This window comes from Primulina eburnea, chromosome 1, assembly GCF_022965805.1.
Source record: "Primulina eburnea isolate SZY01 chromosome 1, ASM2296580v1, whole genome shotgun sequence".
NCBI classification, from domain to species: Eukaryota; Viridiplantae; Streptophyta; class Magnoliopsida; order Lamiales; family Gesneriaceae; genus Primulina; species Primulina eburnea.
This window is the reverse complement of record NC_133101.1, coordinates 55396737-55422471: the sequence shown is the minus strand read 5'-3', so window position 1 is coordinate 55422471 and position 25735 is coordinate 55396737. Positions and strand designations below refer to the sequence as shown.

The following is a 25735-nucleotide window of genomic DNA, read 5'->3' as shown; positions in this document are numbered from 1 at the left end:
TGGGAAATGAATCTCACAAATAGTAGGCATGAGAACAATTTGTTTTGGAAAAAATATTGCTAAGTATGATTATTTAGTCACTTTACTATCTATATATATATATATATATATATATATATATATATATATATATATATATATATATATATATATATATATATATATATATATATATGGTGGCTAAATTATGACTTTAATCCTTTGGTTTGTGTGTTTATTTTTGAATTTATTGTGTTTAATTGAGGTGGAGATAAATTTAACGCATTATAGTGTTTGAAATGTGATTTACATGTCATAAATTGCTACCAAAAATACTATATCATCTTAATGATATCCTCATGATTTTGTGGTGGTTTAAATGTAAGGATGCAAGAGTCGGATGATTCAGAAGGTTTGAATTTTTTAGTGGAGAAAATACGAGGTTTTACGGTTGGCCAATATTGTATGAGGTATGCTGAACAACCATTTTGATTATTTTTGGTATATAAAATTTGATGGTGTATCAAGAAAGTCTGTAAGAATGAGAATAGGCGTGCTAGATACTTCCTTATAAAATTTACTTGTAAATAATTATGAATCACGTGTGAATAAATAAAATTGTTTTTATGTAAATTTTTGTTGTTATTGAATCTTGAGGCTATATTGGGGTTTTTATTAGCCAAATTAGTGATAAATGAGCATTGGTTGATGCAAGCTGTGAAACATCGGTAACTATTGTTAAATAATGTTGTGCGTGTTTGATGGCTTGTTGGGAAAATTATATAGTTTGTTTCATAGAATATTTATGTTTTTGACAGTAGTTGTGTAAGATAGTGTAAAACATAATTTTAGGTCATTCTTAAGTAAATTTTGGTAGAGTTTCCTTTGAAATTGGTACATCTCGTAACCTCAAAGCACAAGACATATCAAGAAGAAAACACAATATTGACAACACAAGTCAAAAGAGATTTCATAACAAAGCAAGTTTAAGGCCGCTATTATTCATTCACACGACCAATATGCTTGTACAATAATTTCAAATGAAATCCAACACCATTTAGAAGCTAACCCAACTAGTTTGCCCGTCGGCAAAGCCAAATTCCCTCTCAAAAAACACATCAAAACTAGTTTGAAGATATAAAAGAAAACAAAAGATTGTGTATTAGCACAAATACTATTCAGAATCTAGGTTTTTAATTATTCCGAATGTGAGTGACACTGCTTAGGTATGTGCTCAGCCACTGACAAAAGGTTCTATCTAGGATTAATAATTTCTTTGAAATTGGCCAGTGACACTTCTATGAGATAAGCTTATTCAATTTCATTGGTCTTCAAGGTATTTTTTTTTAGCATTGACCTTTGATATGCTCAAGTAATTCCAGCTAAATAAATGAAATCAAGGGAATGACAACACATAGGCTCAAATATAGTGAAGCATACAAAAGATAAAGAGAGACGACTATCAAGAAAAAAGTAAGATATGTGAACCACTAAATGTGAAAAAAAAATGAAGCATGGCCAAATAATGGCCTTTGAACTTCCAATATGTTTGAACAACTTACAAGTTCCCAACACTAGAGTTGAGAGGCTCTTGAGAGAAAGAAAAAAATACAGATTTCCATATGTAACTGATAGCAGTGGAGGGATTGAGATCTTTGATGAGTTGGTTGGGTTGGTGTTAATGTACTTGATGAGGTTGGGTAGACGACTCTTACTAAAGCCCTAGTTGAGAATATGTATATCCATGTTTTCTTGGATAAAATGATTGTTCACCAGTACTACAGTGACTATTGCAACAACATATTATATCCTATGTTTCAATTTTTTGGACCTCCACAAGAAAAAAACCATATGGGAGGGATGAAGTAGTTTTGTTGCAAATTTTAGTGCCAACAAGAATGATGTTCCAAAATATTAAAATTTTACAAGCCAAGTTCTTGAGATAATCAGGCGGATACATGATAGATTTGGAACTTTGATTGTCGTTCCAATTCATCATCTATATCGATCACTTGACTTCTATGCTTTGTGTATGCTATATGATGTCACTAATGTGGCACTTGTCACTTATTTGTGGATGAAATTAATAAATTTACTTATGAGTTTATGGCTTGCCGAAATTCTAGAAAAGGGTCCTCCACCTTAGTTATTTTGCTGGAGCTGCACAATCTCTTGGTGTTGGTGCAATTCTTGTGAACACATGAAACATCATAGAAGTCTCACAAGCTATAGGATAGGCCTGGATATTTACGCTGAGGAAGCCACTTCGTTGAGGTGCAAGAAGTGTGTATTACAAATGGAGCCTTTATTGACAGAATACTGGGAGATATTTTTCATAGTAAACCTGTAATGCCTGAGATTTTAGTTTGATACTTTTGAGTTATCCTATGTTATGAATAAGGGAATGGAAGAACAGACACGGAAAAGCGACGTTGCAATTTGAGTTTAGTTGCAAAGTATAGTGTTGGAGTAGAAAGACCAGCGCACCCGCGGCAAAAGAGCCAGAGCACCCGCGGTGGTTCATCTGAATTTTTGGCAGAAATACAGTACGCTCATCGCACCAGCACCATAAAAGCTACCGCACTTGCGGTGTTGGTACATTAGAGACACCGCACCCGCGGTCGTTGCTTCTGATTTCATGGAAGTGTTACAGTATGCTCAGTGCACCCGCGGTCCAATGTGTAGCGCACCCGCTGTGAGACGTGTTACATGAAGAATTGTGCCACGGTTTCTATACATGAAACTTGATATATAAAGTTCAATTCTCCTCCATTCTTCAGCCAAGGGAAACGAGAAAGAATACAGAGAATTCATAAATTTTCATTTTTGCTTTGAATTGTGGTTTTTAAAGAACCGTCTATCAGAATTTGAATCCGACTTCAGTACTGAGTTCCTATCGACGCAGGCTACAACTGGACGTAAGTTTTATTGAGTTTTGGTATCAATTGAAAATATGATGTTGTAGGAATCGGATATGATTCATATATGATGTTTTTGACATGTTAGACATCATAGAATCGAAGTCAGATTGAAAAACAGACTGATTATGGAATTGTTATGATTTTCTGATTATATTGATTTGAAATTGGACAGATTTGGATTATGAATGAATTACAGATTGTATCGGGTATGAGTTATGATTTGTCATTGATATATGTTGATGTGGTATTGACGTGGATATAGAGATCGTTCCGTTATGTCGTTGATTTGACTTAAATCCAGGTTAATCAGATTCAGTGTTGAATTGAGAATAGAACATTGATATTATGATTCTAGATATGTCGTTTCAGATTTACAGAGACAGTATTGAGTTCAGAACTGATATTGCTTCAGACCGAGACTACAAATGAAAGGTATAAGTCAATGTGATATTGGAAGATCGACTCAAGTAAGATATACTTGAGTTTCCCTAAATCACATAATTATTATTTTTATATGCATTGATTTGATTTTATATGTTGTTCTATTGATTTATAGGAAGCATGTATTAGACGAGTATTAGACGAGTAATCTTGTGACAGAAGTGTCTGATAGTGGTGGATCACCACGGGCACATTGCACGATGTCACAAGATAGTGTAGTGGCGATAGTGCCACATTCTGTGATGGATAGTTCAAGACACTGGATGTTTGGTTATATCGACGTGGATAGAATCAGAGTTTCTTCTATTACTGTTGGTCGATATAGGAATGCCAACGTCTGGAAACCGGGATCCCTAGATTAGGATTGAGTCTAGTCTGAGTCGTGGAGTCACGAGTATGATTGATAGTTTGATATTAATTATGTTTCAGACTTTGATATATATCTGATATCTTCTTCATGCTTTATATTGATTATATGATTGCATTTTCATTGATTGATACTGGGATTATATTCTCACTGAAATTATCCGGTTGTTGTCGTGTTTGTATGTGTGCAGGACAACAGGTGAGACATGATCATGGTCGAGAAGATGATGAGAGATCATGATTAGAGTGGATACCACGGACTTTGATGTTGCTGTAGATAGGGTTTGAACACTTGATAGCTAGTTGTTGAACCTTAGTATGTATTGAATATATGTTGTACAGGACTTGTACCTTATTTTATATTGATATGTATACTAGTATGATTTCCATTACGTTTTGCATTAAAAAAAAAATTAGACCCTGTTTATGATAAGTGATTAAATTGTCCCAATGACGATTATGAACTTGATTAGCATCCGGGTCCCCACAACAGGTGGTATCAGAGCGATAGATCCTTTAGATTGAGATAGAAGCTAGTGAGCGGGGTAGAATGAGTTTTCTTTCCTGCTTTTGATTGCTGGCATGTCTTACTGCTTTAATACATGTTACTTGCTTATCTGATTTGATATAGTAATATGTTTTATTGAGAATGGATCAGCACCGATTCTAGATCAGCAGTAAGATGATCAGAGGAGGACTGAAATCGGTTGTTGTATTTGGGTTACTAATCCATTTGATTATCAGATATGCCTCCCCGAAGAGTACCGGAACAGGGTAGAACTTCGAATCCTCCCATGGACGTTACAGCCACTCCTATGGAGACACTATTGAAAAGATTTCAGTCATTTCATCCACCAACTCTGAAAGGTACCGAGACTTCAGTGGACTGCAAGAGTTGACTAGATGATATCGAGATGCTATTTGAGTACCTGGATTATACTGATCAGCGGAGGGTGAAACTAATTGGACACCAGTTGCACGATATTGCAAAGAACTCATGGATTACCACGAAGAAGGCATTAGAGCATCGAGGTACGACTATTACCTGGAATGTGTTTAGAACTAAATTTTATCAGAGGTTCTTTCCAGTGTCGTACAGAAAAGACAAGGGGCCGAGTTTGATAATTTGAGACAGGGCCAGTTAAACATTGAGGAATATGTGGCCAAGTTCTCGACCTTTTTGCAGTTTGCTCCACATGTGGCTGAAAATCATGAGGCCGTTGCTGATCAATTTATTAATGGCCTAAATACTGAAATCTTTACCTTGGTGAATGTTAGAGTAGGTGCCCGTCGAGCCAAGTGTTGGCCGAGTGTTCACAATGAAACTCTATGTATAAGCAATCTTTATTTTAATAATATTTGAAATTATTGTTTTGGCAAATCTTTATCTGTATACCCATGCTAGTTGCATAGATAAAGCCCTCGAATATACAAATAGTAGAAAGAATATGAGATGCTCATATGATGAGTATCATGAAACTCATATTTGGAATACTGTATATTCTAAACAGTTCCTAGTCGATTCAGCCACCGCTAAGAAGGATATAGGCCGCTAGAGTTAGAGACTAGTATCTGCGATGTGAGTACCATGTTTCATTGGTAGGGGACATTGTGATGTCCGAGCATGCAGATAGGTGCTCCTGGTAGAGTGCACTGAACAACCCTCCATTAAAGGACTTTCCAAGTGGTTCTCACTTATCGAGTGGAAACGTCCTAGTTTATGGTTGTACACCATTAGTCCTTATGACCCGGGACAACATTGAGACTCTATGTGCTAGCATTTCACTTTGACTTGTTTACCGACTCTTATGGGGTCATCAGGTGGCAAGGTTGGGTGTCATGTTGAAACATATAGGGGTCGATGCATTGTAGTCGGGGATTTACCGCTTACCTTCGGGTATGGATATCCTATGTGTTATCATGTGTATGTAGGTTGAAATCTCTGATAAGAGTATGGTTGTAATTATGAAAGGGGTTTCATAGATTACACCATCGATGCAACTACGACATGACACATAGTATCGATTCATTGACAACTCTCGATAAACCAATGGTTGTCGAATCGGTCGGGATATATGAGTTGAAGGGACCGTACTGTACGCTAACCATAATTGAATGGTTCTTGCAGGCACTATCATTTGATACCTAGGGAATCATGTAAGCGATGCTGCTAGGCGTTTAACATGGTTGGTTGGGTACTATCAGACTTGAGTTCTGACATTCTTGTTATCAAGGAGTTGATAAATAAGAATGGAGCAATTGGGGTATGCTCATATAAGGACATGTTTAGTCCGAATCACATGGAGATGTGAACCCACGGCTAGTTGTATCAATGAACCATTGAGGGCCATACAAGTACTAGCTTTCTAGATCCCGTTGAGAAGAGAAATAGTTCAATGTGTTGAACGGCTTATAAAAGAGTTTATAAGCGTAAGGAAAATTAGAAGTATGACTTCTATAAAGGATAAAATAGTTCAATGTGTTGAACGGCTTATAAATGAGTTTATAAGCGTAAAGAAAAATAGAAGTATGACTACTATGTGAGAAATATAAATTTTAATTAATGGAAGTGTTCCTAAATTAAAATTTGGCCAAATGAACAATGTATTTGAAAATTATGATTTTCATAAACATTATTATGGACTAAATTAAATTAATTCAAAGTGTTGAATTAATTAAACACTAGTGGGCCTAGTAGAGTCCAAATAATTAAATTAATTCAAGTGTTGGATTAATTAAATAACATTGGGCCTTGTAGAGCCCAATTGGAAATAATTATTTAACTAGTGGGCTTGAGTAAAATCAAGTAAAGTCTAATTGGGCTCAAATGGGTTTGAGACAATTTAAATAAAAGTCCACGGGCTTTGTAATTGTTACAAACCCAAATAGAAAGGCATGCAAGGGAGATGAAAGGTTGGGAGACAACTTTTTGTATAACCAAAGCTTGGCATGCAACTTTTTTACTTTAACTTTTCCCACAACCAAAAAATGTCTCTCCTTCTCTCCTAGCATGAATAGTGGCCGAAAATACTATTCATCCTCTCCAATTTTTTGTTCTTCAATTGTTGAAGAAACACTACACTTCTCAAAGAAAAATGCTCTAATTTTTCTAGTGCAAAATTAGAGTGGTTCTAGCTAGTTGGTGGTGGGCCTAATTTGAAGGAAAGATTCAAGAACAAGGAGAGCTTGTAGATAGTTTCTACCATTGAAGAGCTAAGGTGTTTACACCTTAGTTGGAGCCATACATCAATCCTTGTGATTGATAGGTATATTTTTTAACACACTATGAATGTCATTTTGTGTTTTATTGTATTTGCTACACACTTTCACTAGGTGGCCGAAATTTCTTGATGAAAATTAAAATTTTTAAACTTCCGTTGCGCTTCCGGTCACCGTAACCGATCCCCTTTCAGTGAATTCCGGGAGGCCAAACAATTTCACTGATGCCTTGAACCGAGCTAAGGGAGCCGAAGCCGGTCTGATGAGACAGAGAGGAGCTTTCTTTGTGCCTCCAGCACCGAGAACAGAACAACCACTTTCTCGATTCGAGAGTGGCGGTGGTAGTGGAAAGAAAGACTTCCTGAAAGCTAGGGGAAAGCACTTCAAGAAGGCTGGCAGCAGTTCTTCCAGTTCTAGTGGCTCGAGACAGACTGGTCAGGGCCAGAGTTATACAGGACCCTATTGCAGCACCTGTGGAGAGAATCATTCCACAGAGCAGTGCCGAGAAGAGAGTACCCAGGGATCCCAAACAGCAGAGTCATCTGGATCAGTGGCTCAGACAGGGAGACGACCATCTGCTATTCATTCTTTCCAGCCAGCACCGTCTACTCAGTCACAGCAGAGGCCAGGAGGAAGCCAGACAGTGAGCCAGCCTCCGAGACAACAGGCCAGAGTGTTCGCTTTGACTGAGGAGCAGGCACATGATGCACCTGATGATGTTGTGGCAGGTAATTGCTTTATTTCTGGTTATCCTGCATATGTATTGATAGATACTGGTGCATCACATACATTTATATCTGAGCGATTTGCATTGAGTCATGCATTGTCTATTGAATCATTGTCTGCGGTAGTGTCTGTCTCTTCTCCGTTGGGGACATGTTTGATATCAGTTAAGTCTGTTAGATCTTGTATACTGCAGTATGATGGACATGAAATTGAGTTAGACTGTATTGCTTGGGATTTCTGACTTTGATTGTATTATCGGTATCGATATGTTGACCAAGTACAGGGCTACAGTCGATTGTTTCCACAAGATTGTAAGATTCAGACCTGAGATGACTGATGAGTGGAAATTTTATGGTAAGGGTTCTCGAGCTAGAATTCCTTTAATAACTGCGATGAATATGACTCGATTATTGCAGAAAGGAGCAGATGATTCCTTGTCTATTCAGTTGATTTACCGAATTGAGTCCATCATTGGCGGACTTGTTAGTGGTGTGTGAATTTGCTGATGTCTTTCCAGATGAGATTCCTGGATTGCCTCCGATTCGAGAGATAGACTTCAGCATTGAGTTGATGCCAGGTACAGTTCCGATATCTAGAGCTCCATACCGAATGACACCAATTTAGTTGAAAGAGTTGAAAGAACAATTGGAGGATCTACTGGCCAAGGGGTATATCAGACCAAGTGTGTCTCCTTGGGGTGCTCCAGTACTGTTTGTTCGAAAGAAATACGGTTCTATGAGACTCTGTATCGACTACCGGCAAGTGAACAAAGCAACGGTAAAGAATAAATATCCATTGCCTCGCATTGATGATTTGTTTGATCAGTTGCAGGGTTCTTCGGTGTATTCCAAGATCGATTTGAGATCTGGATACCATAAGCTGAGAGTCAGGGATTCTGATATCTCAAAGACAACATTCAGAACCAGGTATGGACACTATGAATTTATTGTCATGCCATTTGGTTTGACGAATGCACCAGATGTATTTATGGGATTAATGAACCGTGTCTTCCAGAGATATCTTGATGATTTCGTTATCATATTCATTGATGATATTTTGATATATTCGAAGAATGATTGATCATGCGGAACATCTGAGAACTGTGTTGAAAATATTGAGAGCTGAGAAATTGTATGCCAACTGTCAAAATGCGAGTTTTGGCTGAGACAGGTGGTATTTCTGGGGCATATTATTTCCAGAAACGGTATATCGGTGGATCCCAGTAAGGTTGAAGCAGTGATTTTGTACCCGAGATTCGAAGTTTTATGGGTTTGGCAGGATACTACCGTCAATTTATCAAAAATTTCTCTAGCATTGCCAAACCGATTACGTAGTTGACTCAGAAAAATACACCGTTTGTTTGGTCAGAAGACTGTGAATCCAGTTTTCTAGAATTGAAGAAGAGGTTGACCAGTGCTCCGGTGTTGACTATTCCCTCAGGTACTGGCGACTTTGTGGTTTATTGCGATGCATCTCACCACGGATTGGGTTGTGTTTTGATACAGCAAGGACATGTAATCGCTTATGCCTCAAGACAGCTGAAACCCCATGAATTTCATTATCCAATTCATGATCTTGAATTGGCAGCCATAGTCTTTGCATAGAAGATATGTCAACATTATTTGTACGGTGAAAAGTTTGAGATCTATTCTGACCATAAGAGCCTGAAATATCTGTTTTCACAGTCTGAATTGAATATGAGAAAACGAAGATGACTCGATTTATTGAAAGACTTTGATTGTGAGATCAAGTACTATCCAGAAAAATCCAATGCAGCAGCTGATGAACTGTGGGGACCCGGACGCTGATCTTTCTTCTTAATCATCTTTGCGATTTAATTATCAATTAAGATAAACAGGGTCTAAAAATTTTCTTTTTAAAATAAAGTGCGGAAGGTAATGGCATCTACATAATATACATATCTGTATAAACTACAATTCAGTATAAAGATACAACAATCTTTTAACTAATCTAAGGTTCAACTACTACAGTTCAAGTAATAAAACCAAATCTATCCATGTCCGGAATCACCACGCTAAACTCGTCTTCTCTCATCATCTTCTCGACCCCGATTTTGTCCCACCTGTTGTCATGCACACATACAAAACAAGACAACAGCCGGATACTCCGGTGAGAATAAATCCCAGTATAAAACATGGTAAACATGCATATACATAAACATGTCATGAAATATTCTATCATGAATAACATTTAAGCAATGGATTTCATAATCTATGAAATTAAATCAAGATAAGCATGCCAAGCAAATCATCTAAACATGCTATTCAAATCAAATCATAAAAACATGCTATCATGACTGAAAGCAATAAAAATGGGTTTCATAGTCTATGAAACCACATTCATAAACGCATGCAGTTCTAGTCAAATCATGTCTAGACTCGACTCATCTATAACTCTAGGGATCCCGTTGTGAATAAGACGATCTATCACCTACTCTCCAATCGGGGTGACGGTACGTCTTATTCCTAGACTTCTGTCTGATCTATATCCACATCTACAATAGGAGACTGATCTTCCCCTACGCTGTGATACCACCGAACGTCTAGAAGTCTGACTGTTCTGCCAAGACTTTCCTATCTTATATGCAATGAATATCGATCTATAAATAAAGCATACTCATTTCAAAGGATATGAATATACATCTATAAACACGTCATAATCATATCATAAAATAAACAACAATAGTTCCAGTATGTGATTTTATTGGGAAACTCAAATGGGATCTCAATTGAGTTATGCCTTCCCATATATCACATGAATTATACCTTTGTCGTTCCGGTCTGACGAAGACGATGATCTGTATTCAACTCTGTCCATATCAATCTGAAATGACAATATCGAATACGCTGTATCAGTGAATAACTCAATACACAATCTGTTCTGATCAATACTCAATTCAGTATACAATCTGATCAATGTCTGAACAAGATACAATTCAATTCATGTCATCAATATCACAATATAATTGAAATCATATCTGAATCTGATCAATCTAAATCAACTGATGTTTCGATGGCATAACAATACAATCTGAATAACCCCGTCAGTTCTGAACATCACAAATATAATACTGGAACTCATAATATGTGTCAATACAATTCATACTCTGAATACTAACACAATTCTGATATCAAAATATCAATCAATATCTTTCACAATTCATAACAATTGCATAACCAGTCTATTCTGAAATCTGACTTCAATTATACAATATCTACGGTAGTAGAAACGCCATATCTGGATCACATGCAATTCTAGCAACATCATATTTCCAAAACATCTCAAAACGTAACAAAACTTACGTCCTTGTGTAGCTCTTAGCACGAGGAGCACGATACTGCTTCCGGATTCGAATTCTGATAGACGGATCTTCTACAATCGCAAATCAAAAGGCGTAAGGATTTTCTCTCAAAACCTCGACCCTTTTTCTGAAATTCTGAAGGATTTACGTGTAATTCGATCATATATATACCGCATGCAAATCCTGAAACGTGGCATCATTTTTCAAGCTACACGCATTACCGCGGGTGCGGTCATGACATGCACCGCGGGTGCGCTCATGCTTCGACATTATCTTTCATTTTCTGAAATTCACCACCGCGGGTGCGGTACATCTTAGACCGCGGGTGCGGTCTTGTTCTTACCGCGGGTGCGGTGTCGCCTCGAATAAAATTTGCCAACTTTCTGTCCATGCACCGCGGGTGCGGTGTGGCTTCGGCCTTTCTTGCAAAAATCCACAATTGCATGACCGCGGGTGCACTCCTGCTCTGGGCGCGGGTGCGGTCTTGCAAACCCTATTTTTTCATATCTTTTCTTCCCTCATTGCATGTCATGCATTCTCATATCTTCCGAGTCTCTAATTATGACGATTAATAATCTTGGTTTATCAATTCCATAATTCTTGGGTCTTACATGAACTGAGCCGAAATGTATGTTCTTTATCCTTATCGACTATGGGTGTTTCCAATTTGATTGAAAAATGCTGTTTGTCTGAATTAGCTTTTGAAACAGATCGTCAGCCTTTGAGATTATGTGCTATTCGGGCTGAACCAGAGCTGATTTTGAAAATTAAAGCGGCTCAGAAAGTTGATCAGAATGTTCAGAACTCGATTGCGATGGCCAGAGCAGGACATCGATCGGAGTATCAGGTACGTGACAGTGTACTGTATGTGAATAATCGTCTAGTCTTGCCAAATGTTTCAGAGTTGAGACAACAGATATTGACAGAAGCGCACAGTAGTCGATTCAGTATTCATCCTCGTGGCAGAAAGATGTATAATGACTTGAAAGAACAGTTTTGGTGGAAACAAATGAAGACTGACATTGCAGAATTTGTTTCAAGATGTCTGAATTGCCAAAAGGTGAAAGCGGAAAGAAAGAAACTAGGAGGATTGTTACAAAGTTTGTCCATTCCTGAATGGAAGTGGGATCACATTTCCATGGATTTTGTGACACAGTTGCCACGTTCCTCCCGAGGTTGTGATGCGATTTGGGTTGTCATTGATATATTGACCAAATCTGCATGTTTCATTCCATACAAGTGACGTACCGATATGATCAGATGGCCGATATTTATGTCAGAGAGGTGGTCATATTGCACGGAGTGCTGATACCTTCTTCTCAGTTCCTTCTTCCATAACTTGAGCTCGGAGAAGGAAGAGATAAGAGGGCCCTATGGCCGAAGTCGATTGTATCAGACCGTGATCCTCGGTTTACTTCGCACTTCTGGCAGAGTTTACAGCAAGCTCTAGGTACGAAGTTACATCTGAGTACCGCATATCATCCACAGACCGATGGACAGTCAGAACGGACTATCCAGACACTGGAAGATATGTTGAGAGCTGTAGTGCTTTATTTTAGCACTAGTTGGCAAGATGCATTGCTTTTTTGTGAGTTTTCGTACAATTATCAGACGAGTATTGAGATGGCACCATTTGAGGCATTGTACGGAAAGAAGTGTCGATCCCCTCTTTATTGGGATGATATCTCTGAAGTTCCTGAGACTGGACATGATATGATCAGAGATATGACTGAAAAAGTGAAGCTGATTCAGAAGAAAATGAAGGTAGCTCAAGACAGACATGCCAAGTATGCCAACATTCGACGTAGACCGTTGGTATTTGAGGCAGGAGATCGAGTATTTCTGAAAATTTCACCTTTCAAAGGAGTTTTCAGATTTGGCAAGAAAGGGAAACTGTCTCCACGATATGTTAGGCCGTATGAGATTCTCGAGAAGATAGGAGATTGTGCCTATCGACTTGCATTACCGCCTTCATTATCTGGGAAACGAGAAAGAAAACAGAGAATTCATAAATTTTCATTTTGCTTTGAATTGTGATTTTTAAAGAACCGTCTATCAGAATTTGAATCCGACTTCAGTACTGAGTTTCTATCGACGCAGGCTACAACTGGACGTAAGTTTTATTGAGTTTTGGTATAAATTGAAAATATGATGTTGTAGGAATCGGATATGATTCATATATGATGTTCTTGACGATTATGAATTGGACGTAAGTTTTATTGAGTTTTGGTATAAATTGTCCCAATGACGATTATGAACTTGATTAGCGTCCGGGTCCCCACAAAACCATTAGGAGATATGTGATATACATGATTCATTTTCACTCAGAAAAATCATCGAACACCTTAAATGCAAATGTAAGTGGAGTTTATCAATTTCCTGGAGCATACGAGGGAGATCGAATCTGGATATATGGAAAAGACAATATCGCTTCACAACGAGTATGATAAGTTTGATTTTTGCTGGACTTGTAGGTGAAACCATCACCGATAAATCAACAACTTTACAAGAGTGTGATGAAGAAAGATGGGCACTTGGGTTGATAATAAAAAAGGTGCAAACATGAGATTTCTTGAAATAAAAAGGGAGTGAGTTTGAAAGTAGGAGCAATAGGGAAATGAGACATGTGGTGAAGAGTACAAAACCAACCCTTCCATTTTGGATCTCTTTATAAATTGGAGAAAAATGAGCTAAGGTAAGCGTGGTTATATATAGAGCTAAATTGGCCTATTGACCAAAAATTGACTAGGGGTATTTTTCAGGCCTAAATTATGTCAGCCAAAATAAAATTAAGGCTCATTATGAAGTTAGAAGATTAGATGGTTTTAAAAGTCAAACCACAACACACGACGAAGAAGTTGAGCCATGACCCACGATGAAGAAAGTTGAGCCGTGAATAAGTGATCGTGGAAGATTGAAGTTTAGCCAAGATCCACGATCAATGATCGTTGAAGATAGGCCAAACTACTTAGAAAATTACGAACAAAAGCAAGTAGAGTGATCAGAAAGAGGGCTACACAACTCATCAATCAACAAATCAAGCAAAATGTTCTATGCAAATTTTAACAGTGTTAGTTAATTTTAATGCGTTTATTTCCAGTTTTATGATCTTAATTCCCTTAATTTTTAATATATTTATATAATTTTTTATTTTAAATTATAGTTGCGAAAGATAATGATTTCAATTCATAATAGTACAATTGATTTGATTGTTGTTCATGAATTTTTTTAATTTCAATTTCTTAAGTTAAATTCTTAGTTTTTGTAGCTTACCGATGGAGTTATAACTAATGAGTGATTCGGGATTTACATCGATTGATTTAGAAATCGAATTTCATATTTGGAACGACTCCATACTTGCACGCCTACATTTTTTATTTTTATTTTTGTATAAACATATACTAAAAATATTGAATAAAGTAGTGCACGAAGACGACTTTACAATTCAGCATAATTAATATTCATTATATCTAAGAGTCGATTCAACGTTACTAGTCAAATAAAATTTTAATATCTTAAATAGTTTGGTTTGAATTTTTTATATTTAAACTTTAAGACCAATTTTTTTGACTTTAATTTGTCAGTTTGGTTTGATTTGGATTGATTTATGATATGTTAGATTTGGGTTTGTTTCTGCTATTCCCGATCATATCGTTCGTATATGTAATTAGACCGAAACTGTGGGGTCCGTTGCAATTTACTAATAGGCGCCCCCGACATTGACTTCTACTTCTAGAAGGGGCGGTGACGGTTTCAAAAGAATTCTGGTGATGCTCTATTTCGCCCACGCGCGCGCTGTACGCCAACTCCTCTGTTTTCAATTCAAAAAGGGCAGATCTACAAACTCTGCCTAAAACTCTCCGGAGGTATTGAAACTGAGAGATCATATGACGGCGGCGGCTGCGTCGGGGTCGCAGAGGACATGGGATTGCGTCTTGGACTTGACGAAGGCGGCTCAGGAGAGGGGCACAGACCCATTGATATGGGTCATGCAGCTGTCGTCGACTCTTAATGCCGCCGGCATGTCCTTGCCCTCTATCGAAGTGGCGGAGCTCCTTGTCTCTCACATTTGCTGGTCAAACAACGTCCCCATAGCATGGAAGTTCCTCGAGAAGGCTTTAACTATTCGTGTTGTTCCTCCCATGCTGGTTCTCGCCCTTCTCTCCACTAGGTATGAATTAATCTTGTTGATTGTTCACCCTCCACGGCTTTATGTCTCGCACTCACATGAATGCATGTTCACACGATGGTTAAATGCAGAATTGGGCCTAATTTTATTGTCTTTGTATGTTTATCATACACATGGATGATTGCCACGTGCAGAAAATGCGTGTCTGTGCTGTTCTTAAATCTCCACAAAGTCTAAGGGTTGTATTCAATGTAGGAGATTACTGACTTTTAATGACTTTCGTAGATTTTAAAAGTCTAGACTGTATTCAATTGAGACTTTTACCCACTCTATAGAAGTTTAGTGATATTCAAAATAAACTTTCATAGAGTTTTTAAAATTCAAGTGATATTCAACATTGAACTTTTAATAACTCTAGTAAAAGTCTATAGGTATTCAAATTTTCAATAGATTTTTAATAATTTCATGGAATTCATTAACATACAAACATTAAATTCTAAGATACAATTATAAATTGTCAAAAATTGTATTTGGTTCAACCCAAAGATTTAGATAGATTTTAAAACTTCTAACTCATATACAAGCTATTGATTTATCTATCTGTCGCTTCACGTCACCTCTTTTCTTATCTTCTCATTTCTCATCTATCTCTATCACTCTCTCAAATTTTCAAAGTGTATCTCTATATCTATTTTCATATTTCCTTTTCAAAATTTTCATTTTTTGGCTGATTATTCATTTAATAATTTTTTATTTTAATATCATAGAAAATTTTGAATTCTAGAATTGATTTTGTGATTTTGAAATTTATGATTTATACAAATTACTGTAATATTCAATAATAATAAAAGATGATACAAAAAATGTCGGTTAATTCTTAATAATTGAATAGCCTCGCAACAACCATTATTTTTTAAATTCTTTTTAGAATTTTCAATTAATATGTAAGCTACGATGTTTTTATATAAATTTATATCCACACAATGCTAAATAATATTCTTTTCATATGTATATTTTCAATTCAAAAACAAGATTATAGATTAATCAATTGATATATTTTAAAAAATTTACAAACATTCATACAAACTCACATATATACAAATGTAAGTATTAAATGATTTAACTTTTAAATAAGTCAATTTATTTATTAATATAAATATTGAAAAATTATTTCAAACTGAATATGTTATATATGTCAATTAATTATTAGTTCAAAAAAATTAATAAAAAATAATATGTTATAATCAAGTACAAAATTTATAAAATACTAAAAAAAAAATTTCACAAAAGTCTATAAATTTTTGCAAAAAAGTCTACATGAATTCACATAAATCTGTTTATAAATCTGTGAGATTTTGTAAAAGTCAATAAAAAATTATCAAATCCGTGAAAGTCAATAACAATCTATCAAATCCATAAAAGTCTATCATCTGAAAAAGTAATTAAAAGTCATCAAAACTTTAGATCGAATATACCCCACTAAAGTCTGAGCTCTGACAATGTGCTACGAACATAGAAGCACAATTGAACCTGATATTTTCCTTGTACTTTTGTCCAACATCTGTGATGTTCATTCTCTTATTATGCAGGGTAATTCCGGGTAGGCGGTGGCATCCAGTCGCATATAGATTGTATATGGAGCTTCTTAAAAGATATTCTTTTTCACTGCCGTCCCTAATTAATGGTCCCAATTATCACAAGTATGAATCTGTTGATCTTCCCTTTATCTCGCTTTAAGTTCTCTCTCGTTGGGTCTTGATGTTCTGGAGATATGAGCTTTGTAAATTGCAACGTAAGTGTCAGACAGTTATCATGTTTTGTATGTTCCTGTACTGAATGGTGATATGTTGGTGTAAGAAAATCATGTTTTCTATGATGGATTTTCACTTAAAAATTATTGTTTTGAGTTGGTGGTGATTATATGGCATGTTGCCAAATATGATTGCACAATTTCCTATCGTTCTGGAGTCTGGGCATTTAGTCAAAAACTGGGGGCTTTTTTCCATTTCAATTATTCGACATTGCTATATAAGATGAACAACATGCACTTTGGCGTTAGAACAACTTTTCATTTTAGTAACAAAAATAACGTGATTGCAGTATCCAATTTCAGGGTTATGGAATCCATAAACGAGGTCCTCCAATTTTATCAGATGTTTGGAGTACAGTCATCTGAACCAGGGCTTCTTGTTGTTGAGTTTATATTTGCACTTGTATGGGAGCTTCTTGATGCATCTCTTGATGACGAAGGTCTGTTAGAACTCACGCCTGAAAAGAAATCTAGGTGGCCAATCAAGAGTCGAGATATGGAAATAGACTATGTTGATAGCTTTGATGGGAAGAGAAGGGAAAGTCAGGCAGCATTAAGTAAAATTAATACTGTTATGGCTGTTGAAATAATTGCTCACTTTTTTCGGAACAAAGTGACTTCCCAAATCCTTTTTTTGGCTCGTCGAAACATGTAAGAGTCTGTTTCTATATGCATTCTATGATGACGTTTCATTTCCCCATGCCAAAGAAATTTGAGGTGTTGGACTGTTGATGGTTTTACAAAGCATGCATTCATATGTTTTCTTTTAGGCCAATGCATTGGGGATGCTTCGTTCAACATTTGAGACTGCTTGCTGCAAATTCATCGTCCTTAAGAAATTCAAAGATGATCTCTCCAGAGTCACTCTTGCAGTTAACATCTGATACACGTCAAATCTTGCTTCGTGAATGCCGAACAAACTCACGACAAAAGTTTCACACAGTTATGGCTAGGTCACCTTTGTGTTCTGCTAGCCTATCTCATGGTACTGTTCAATCAGAACAGTGGCTTCCAATAGATCTTTATTTAGAAGATGCAATGGATGGAATTCAAGTGTTGACAACTAGTGCTGCTGAAACTCTTGCAGGTACATATTTCAAATCACGGTTCTAAACCTATTTACACAAGTATATATCTGCTGACGTTTGGTATGACAGATTTAGTCAAGTCTCTCCAGGCTGTGAATCAGACCACTTGGCAGGATACATTTCTGGGTTTATGGGTTGCGGCTTTACGGCTTGTTCAGAGAGTAAGAGTTTAATGAAAATAGATGAAACATACAAGATGCCTTGTTCGAATCTGTAGTTTGGTCTATTTGTCTTTTGTTTATCGGCTCTGGCCAAGACGCCAAGTAAAACTCTGTTGAATGATGCAAACATAAGTCCTGGAAATTCTTATGGTCACCGATCCCAGATTCTTGCTGTATTGCACAAAGTTGGTCGATACTTATTCACAAAATATTTATAGTGTCATCTTTTCTGATTTTGAGTGCAAGCGAGACATTATTTTGAAATGAATTATGATTTCGAGCCAAGTCTTAGGCAAAGAATCGGGATTCTATTTTAGTCTGTGAAGTAGTTATCGACATCGTTTTTCCCCCTAGCACACTTTATTGTTGATCGATTTGTATGCTATTTGAAGACATTGTGTGAAGTTTCTTGGGAATTTACCTTTTAATGAAAGTAATTTTAATTCATTGAAATGACTCAATTTTTGTGAGCTTTGCTCAAAAAATTGTTTAGTATTTTGACATATCTCCTTTGGATCTGTTCAGGAGAGGAATCCAAGTGAGGGTCCTGTTCCTCGCCTTGACTCTTGTTTATGTATGCTATTGTCTGTCGTGGTACTTGCAGTTGTTCATATTGTTAAAGAGGATGAGATTATATTGGTTAGTGAGACTCAGCAAAGCTCCTACAATAAAAAAAAAGATGTACCACCTGTGGGAAAGTATCATCAAGACTTGGTTTCCAGCCTTCAAAGGTTAGATGATTTTGAAGGATTGTTGAGTCCTCCACCACTTATTAGTTCACTGGCTAATCAAGCTGCTGCAAAAGCATTGGTGTTCCTTTCTGGCCTTACAGTTGGCAGTGCAAACGTTGATTGCATTAGCTTGAATGACATTCCCTTGAATTTCCGTGAGTAATTTTTATTCTATCTACTCTTTCGTTACTGTATTTAACATCTTAACTTCGTAGCATTGCATGACGATCATCTTGAAATTTACTTTTTAAAATATTTTTTACATTTTTAAACAGATCTTTTTTTAATTCATTAATTCTTTTGTTTTCTCTCAACTGAGATAATTGAAATTGAATGAGATTATTGTGTGCAATTGATTTAACTCTTAGGAGCTTATAAATGATTGATACTTCATTAGTTATTGCTAAACGAGCATTTTTTCTTGCTTTTAAGCTGAGAAAATGAAAGTAATTACTTTCTCCCCTTCATTCCTTGCTATGCTTGTCCTTGTGTCCTTATATTCCTCGTATTTTTTGTCAATTGAAAGATGAGAAAGGGTTTTGGAGAGCATGAGGGATCTGTGGTGCAATGATGTACTTTATATAGTTGTCATCTGTCCTAGTTTATGTTTGTCATTTACGTCATGATGGTCCATCGGGTTTCTTTTAACTCCTCACGATTGTTGCAGCTGGGGACCTTCGGCACCTCATTGTTGAGTCTTGCATTGCTAGAAATGTTTTGGACACATCAGCATACTTATGGCCTGGATATGTAAAAGGTCCTCGCAACCAAACTCCTCGAACCGTTGCTGGTCAAATGCCTGCTTGGTCCTCATTAATGAAAGGGTCACCTTTAACTCCTATTATCGTAAACACATTGGTATCAACTCCTGCTACAAGGTTAGATGGCAGTTTTTTTAAAATTTGTTCTTTAATTTGGAGTCAAAATAACCTCAGAAGAGTTAGGCTCTTGTAGTTTCTAGTTTCAGCCAGATCTACTTGTTTAGATCATGGTCACATCATGGCCCTTTTTCGATGAAAGTTGAAATTTATAGAACAAGGAATGCAAATAGCAAGGCACCAAAAGAAATCTTTATAAATATGGCTGTGGCAACTCTATTTGTTGCTTATTTTCTTTCTGGATTCTTTTGGTTGGGGGAAGGGAAAAATGAATTGGTAATGTGTGCAAATATTATAATTTGTTGAGGCCACAATAATTCACTTGTTATTGTTAAGATCATGGACATAGATCTAATTCCAACCCAAAAACGAGCTTGAGGAGGGAGTATTTTCGAAGTCCATATATATAACTCCCAAGAACTTAATTCTGCTGCTGTTAGACATCTAACACTCCCCTCACGTCCGTGAATGAACAGTTGAAGTGTGAAGTTTGAAAAACGTTAGTGGCTGACCTATATAGGCAGTCCAACACATAACGATGAGTTTGACATTATATACCATATTAAGATCTTGGATTTGAGCATAACTTCACACCAAAAGCTAGCTTATTGGGAGATGATTTTCTAATTCATATGTATATCTTCCAAGAACTTAATCTAGCGTGGGACATCTAACAATCTTCAATTTAGCTCAGGGTTGTCGGTCCACCAAAGCTGTAGTAAATGTTTCCTAGGAATCAAAATCTGGATGATATAGCATTCAGTATAACCCTAAACTTTATTCTTTTATTATGGTAGTAGGACATTGCAGTCTCAGCAGTTGAATGATATCCCCTTTTGAATTTCACCATTGATAAGGCCACTGAATTAGAGTTTCTACATTAACTAGTTCCTTCCAGTAGAGTAAGTAAACTGAAATCAAGCTTATATTTTATATCAATCAAAGTAGTGGTACTAGCTCTTCCTTTTTATATATCCCAGTGGAAACTCAACTGATTTTGGGCTATTGGATATTATGGAAGCTTAGTAGAGCTTGAGAGATTGTACGAGATTGCTGTCAGCAGTTCAGATGACCAGAAGATTTCTGCTGCAAAAATATTCTGTGGGGCTTCCCTTAGTCGAGGTTGGAATGTACAGGTGATGGATTTGAAAGTTTGTGCTAAATTTGAACATGTGTTTGTGCCTATTGTGTTAATCTTATGATTCCATTATTCATTTCACATTACAATCAACAAATGGACAATGACATGGGCCAGAAAAGGAGATCGATGAGACAAGATATTCTTACATGTTTTTGTTCACAACTTTATGCACTTTTTCACGTACTTTTTTAACAATATTTACAGGAGCATACTGCCACTTTCATCACCAGATTGCTTTCACCTGCTGCTCCGACAGATTTTTCTGGAAGTGAGAGCAATTTGATAGGCTATGCTCCATTTCTGAACGTTCTTCTTGTCGGAATATCTTCTATCGATAGTGTCCAGATATTTTCCTTGCACGGCTTGGTAGGTCCAGTTCCATTCGTTAACTCTTCCTCTGTATATTTAATTTTCATAAAAATTCGATAAATTCAAAACCGTGAAACTTTACCATATAAACTCAACCCTTTTTGTTACAAAAGGATAGAGTTGGGACTGCTATTAAAGAACATTAGCACCTGTTTAGTAACTGCATTCTTATAATATTGTCTCTTGTGTTTTCTTTAATCGAGACTTGAAGATAAATATTGAATAGTATAAAGGTTCAATACAGTTAACTTATTGAAAGGAAAGGAAGGGAAATGTCAATTTGGTTCAGGTTCTTTGGGAACACGTTAAACTGAAATTTATATTTTAAGCACCTGTGCCCTTAAAATAAATATATCTCAACTTTTTCACAGGCTCCTCAGCTTGCTGCTTCGTTGATGCCAATCTGTGAGGTCTTTGGTTCATGTGCACCCAATATGTTGTGGACTTTGAATGCCGGCGAGGAAATTTCTTCCCATGCTGTATTTTCAAATGCATTTGCTCTGCTGTTGAGGTTGTGGAGATTTGATAGACCACCTCTGGATAATGTGATGGGAGATTTCACCCCAGTCAGATCCCATTTAACTCCCGAATATCTCTTATTGGTTCGCAATTCCCAGTTAGCATCATCGGAGAATCCACCAAATAATCATAATAAAACCAGTGGACTGTCAAGATTGTCATGTCCATCTTTAACCGAGCCCATAGTCATGGATTCTTTTCCAAAATTAAAGTGTTGGTACAGGCAGCATCAGGAATGTATTGCTTCTATTCTTTCTGCTCTGGTTCCTGGAAATTATGTTCATCAGATTGCTGAGGCTCTCTTAAACATGATGTTTAGAAAAATGTACAGAGGTGGTCAGCCACTTACTCCTCCAACTTCTGGAAGTAGCAGCTCATCTGCATCTGGAACTGATGATTCTTCTTTTTGTCTTAAATTACCTGCGTGGGATATTCTTGAGGCAGTTCCTTTTGTACTTGATGCTGCCCTTACTGCTTGTGCCCATGGGCAACTCTCCCCGCGTGACCTGACCACTGGTTTGCAAAAATGCTTACTATTTGAATAATGTTTCTTTTCTTTGTTCCTCGTTCTCGACTTTTGGAAATATACTATTGTCTGCTTATCAACCCATCTACGTCCACGTGAAATGACATTTGTTTTGCTCACATGACTTCATTTTGTACCTCATGAAGATATAAATAAACAAGATCTCGTTGGCATAGCTATGTGTATTCTGGTTATGAACGTATTCTTTTTTAGTTGAGAGATTGGCTGCTTCTAAATAGTTATCTACCTTATATATTACTCTAATTTGATGTAACTGAATATCTCATGTTTATTTTTAGAAACTTCACATAAGATATCTATTGGAAACTGAATGTCTGCTTTTATGGCCCAGTTACTTTTGTTATGATGTTATTTTTTCTTATCCAAATTCTCGGTTTATATTTGTTTGTAGAACTAACCATCATGTATCCATCTCAGGGCTCAAAGATCTTGCTGATTTTCTTCCTGCTTCTTTGGCGACAATCGTAAGTTACTTTTCAGCGGAAGTGACTCGCGGTCTTTGGAAGCCCGCTTTCATGAATGGATCAGACTGGCCGAGCCCTGCTGCAAATTTATCCATAATTGAAGAACGGATAAACAGAACTTTAGCTGCCACTGGAGTTAATGTCCCATGTCTTTCTGTAGGTGCGCATTTATTTGTTTGCAAATATCAAGTCTTTAAAGAAAGTCTCCTTGTGCATTTCTTGTGCAAATGGTTTTGAGACTTTCGCTACTGTCTGAATACTTTGGTTCTGTGATAAAGGTGGCTTTTCCCCACAATTTTCCTCCTAATTATCTCTTGTTTGCAGAGGAGAAGATTCTCTCTAATGGAATGATGATTGTTCTTTTTTCATAAATATGATGCTGATTAGAGTTTTTCTTTAGGAGGAAGCTCTGCGGTGACTATTCCATTACCCCTGGCAGCACTTGTTAGCCTCACGATAACCTATAAACTCGACAAATCTACCGATCGTTTTCTAAACTTGGTTGGCCCAGCCTTGAACAATCTTGGCATATGTTGTCCGTGGCCATGTATGTCAATAATAGCTGCTTTATGGACTCAAAAAGTAAAGCGTTGGGCCGACTTTCTCGTCTTCTCTGCCTCAAAAGCTGTGTTCCACCACAATAGTGATGCTGCAGTTCAACTACTAAAAGTCTGCTTCACAACTGCAGTTGGACTAAAGTCTTCACCTGTGGTGAGCAATGGTGGGGTTGGTGCTCTTCTGGGCCATGGCTTCGGTTCCCATGTTATCGGTGGCTTATCTGCTGTTGCCCCTGGATTACTCTACTTACGAGTTCATCCAGCTGTTAGAAATGTTATGTTTATGACAGAAGAAATTGTATGTATTCTGGTGCACACAGTCGGAGACATTGCGAATAGTGGGGTCTCGGCAGAGAAAATGGAGGATCTGAAGAAAACCAAATACAGTATGAAATATGGCCAGGTATCTCTTGCTTCTGCAATGACGAAGATTAAGATCGCAGCTTCCCTGGCTGCTTCTTTGGTTTGGATTACAGGTGGTCTAAATTTGGTTCAATTGTTAATAAAAGAAACTCTTCCTTCTTGGTTGATATCATCAATCCACTCGTCAGAAAAGAGTGACAAGGAACAAGGAGGAGTGGTTGCGATGATGTGTGGTTATGCTCTTGCATACTTCACCTTATTCATTGGAACGTTTGCTTGGGGCGTGGATTTGGCATCACCTGCATCTAAGCGACGACCCAAGGTTCTTGAAAAACACCTGGAATTCCTAGCAAGTGCCCTGGATGGTAAAATATCTGTTGGCTGTAACAAAGCAACATGGAGGGCGTATGTAACAGGATACATAAGTTTGATGGTGTGCTGTACCCCTGCTTGGATGCTGGAAATTGACGTGGAAGTTTTGAAGAGAGTTAGCCAGGGACTTAAACAGTGGAAAGAGGAGGAACTGGCTGTGGCCCTTCTGGTAATCAGCGGGCCTCGTGCTATGGCTGCCGCTGCTGAAATGATCATAGAAACTGGATTCTGAAATCTGATAGAAAAACTTGTTCATCTGGTTTTTTTTCCATTGACCTCGTTTAGTTTAGGTAGCATCCATCGTATTGATTACGTATGGCATAGAGTCTGCAGATTACTCTTTCTAATTCAAAGTTATTTTTTTCCCGTTGGAGGTAATAATAATAATTTTCACGTGTAGATTTCTCTAAAATTCGAATTGGTCGCCCAGTCTATATCCATTGATCCTCATCCCAGCTTGTTATCTAATCCCCGAGCAGAATATTCTTGTAAGCATCTGTTTGGCAAAGAAACAAAAAAAGAAAGTTGGATCCATCGGTCAGGGAGATGAGAAGTGATTTTTTTTCGGTAAAAACTTGTGTGAGATGGTCTCACGGGTCGTATTTGTGAGACGGATCTCTTATTTGGGTCACCCATTAAAAAGTATTACTTTTTATTGTGAATATGGGTAGGGTCGATCCATCTCACGGATTATGACCCGTGAGATGGTCTCACATGAGACTAAATCTTTTTTTTCATGTGTTTAAATTAACATATTATGAAAACAAGCGACATAAAAAATAGAAGTAACTAATGCTTGAAAATTAAATTTTTTTAAACGAGTGTTTTTTGTAAAATACATTGAAGATGTGTTTGATTATGTATTATGTAACACAACAAACATATTGGGATATAAGAGTGTTAATTTTTTTTTTATTCATCAAATTCTATAATCACTTTTATAATCATAATTAACATTAAACCAACTCTATATTTTATTACAATTAAGTAACGTCGGATCAAAATTTAGGTTTAAGAAAAATAAACTGATTTTTTTAGGTGGTTTAGTTTTTGAGGTTTGCAAAAAATCCCAATTATGTCATAAACTTTCTAGTATTTAGATCTATTATTATATTATATTATTCTAAGATTTTAGTAATATAACAAAAAAAAATTCATAACAGATTTTTTTTCTTCTTCCAAAATCAGAGTCATTTACCTTGTTCGTATTTAAGAAATAAGACACAACTAGTGTACTGATGCACTTATACAATATTTTTTAAAATTTATTTTGTTTATATTTAAACGAGAATTAAAATATAATTATAAAAAATATCAAAAAATTATACGCACTTATGATATACGAATTAAAAAAATAAGAAAAATCAAAAAATTTAAGTAAGGATTAGACATACAACCTAATGCTTAGAAACTAAAAATCTATCCAGTGAGCTACGCGTGAATTACTTTAAAATTTTAATACTTTATTTATATATAATTATTAAAATAGACCATAACGTCAAAAATTAGTTATTCTAGACATCTCAAACTTAATAATATAGTATAGAAGTATAAATATAATATGGATAAGGAAAAAAAACAGATAATTAATTTTAAAAATTAGTAAAATACACAAACCAAACCGTATTATAT

The 25735-nt window shown here is 36.5% G+C and overlaps 1 protein-coding gene across 3 annotated transcripts; it reads left to right on the top strand.

The window, feature by feature from the left end:
• The first annotated feature begins 14700 nt into the window (after window positions 1-14700).
• On the top strand, window positions 14701-24502 carry LOC140832042 (mediator of RNA polymerase II transcription subunit 33A-like). Of its 3 annotated transcripts, none has more exons than XM_073195817.1 (12): window positions 14701-15145; window positions 16693-16803; window positions 17217-17564; window positions 17684-18000; window positions 18071-18162; window positions 18688-19048; window positions 19561-19771; window positions 20793-20907; window positions 21117-21278; window positions 21653-22316; window positions 22765-22971; window positions 23212-24502. In XM_073195817.1, the coding sequence occupies exons 1-12, from the start codon at window positions 14862-14864 to the stop codon at window positions 24333-24335; spliced, it is 3996 nt and encodes a 1331-aa protein (XP_073051918.1). In that variant the 5' UTR covers window positions 14701-14861; the 3' UTR covers window positions 24336-24502. The 3 variants fall into 3 exon arrangements, with proteins under 3 accessions (XP_073051918.1, XP_073051928.1, XP_073051936.1); XM_073195835.1 differs by having other exon boundaries at window positions 14928-15145; window positions 17204-17564; XM_073195827.1 differs by lacking the exon at window positions 16693-16803.
• The last annotated feature ends 1233 nt before the right edge of the window (window positions 24503-25735 follow it).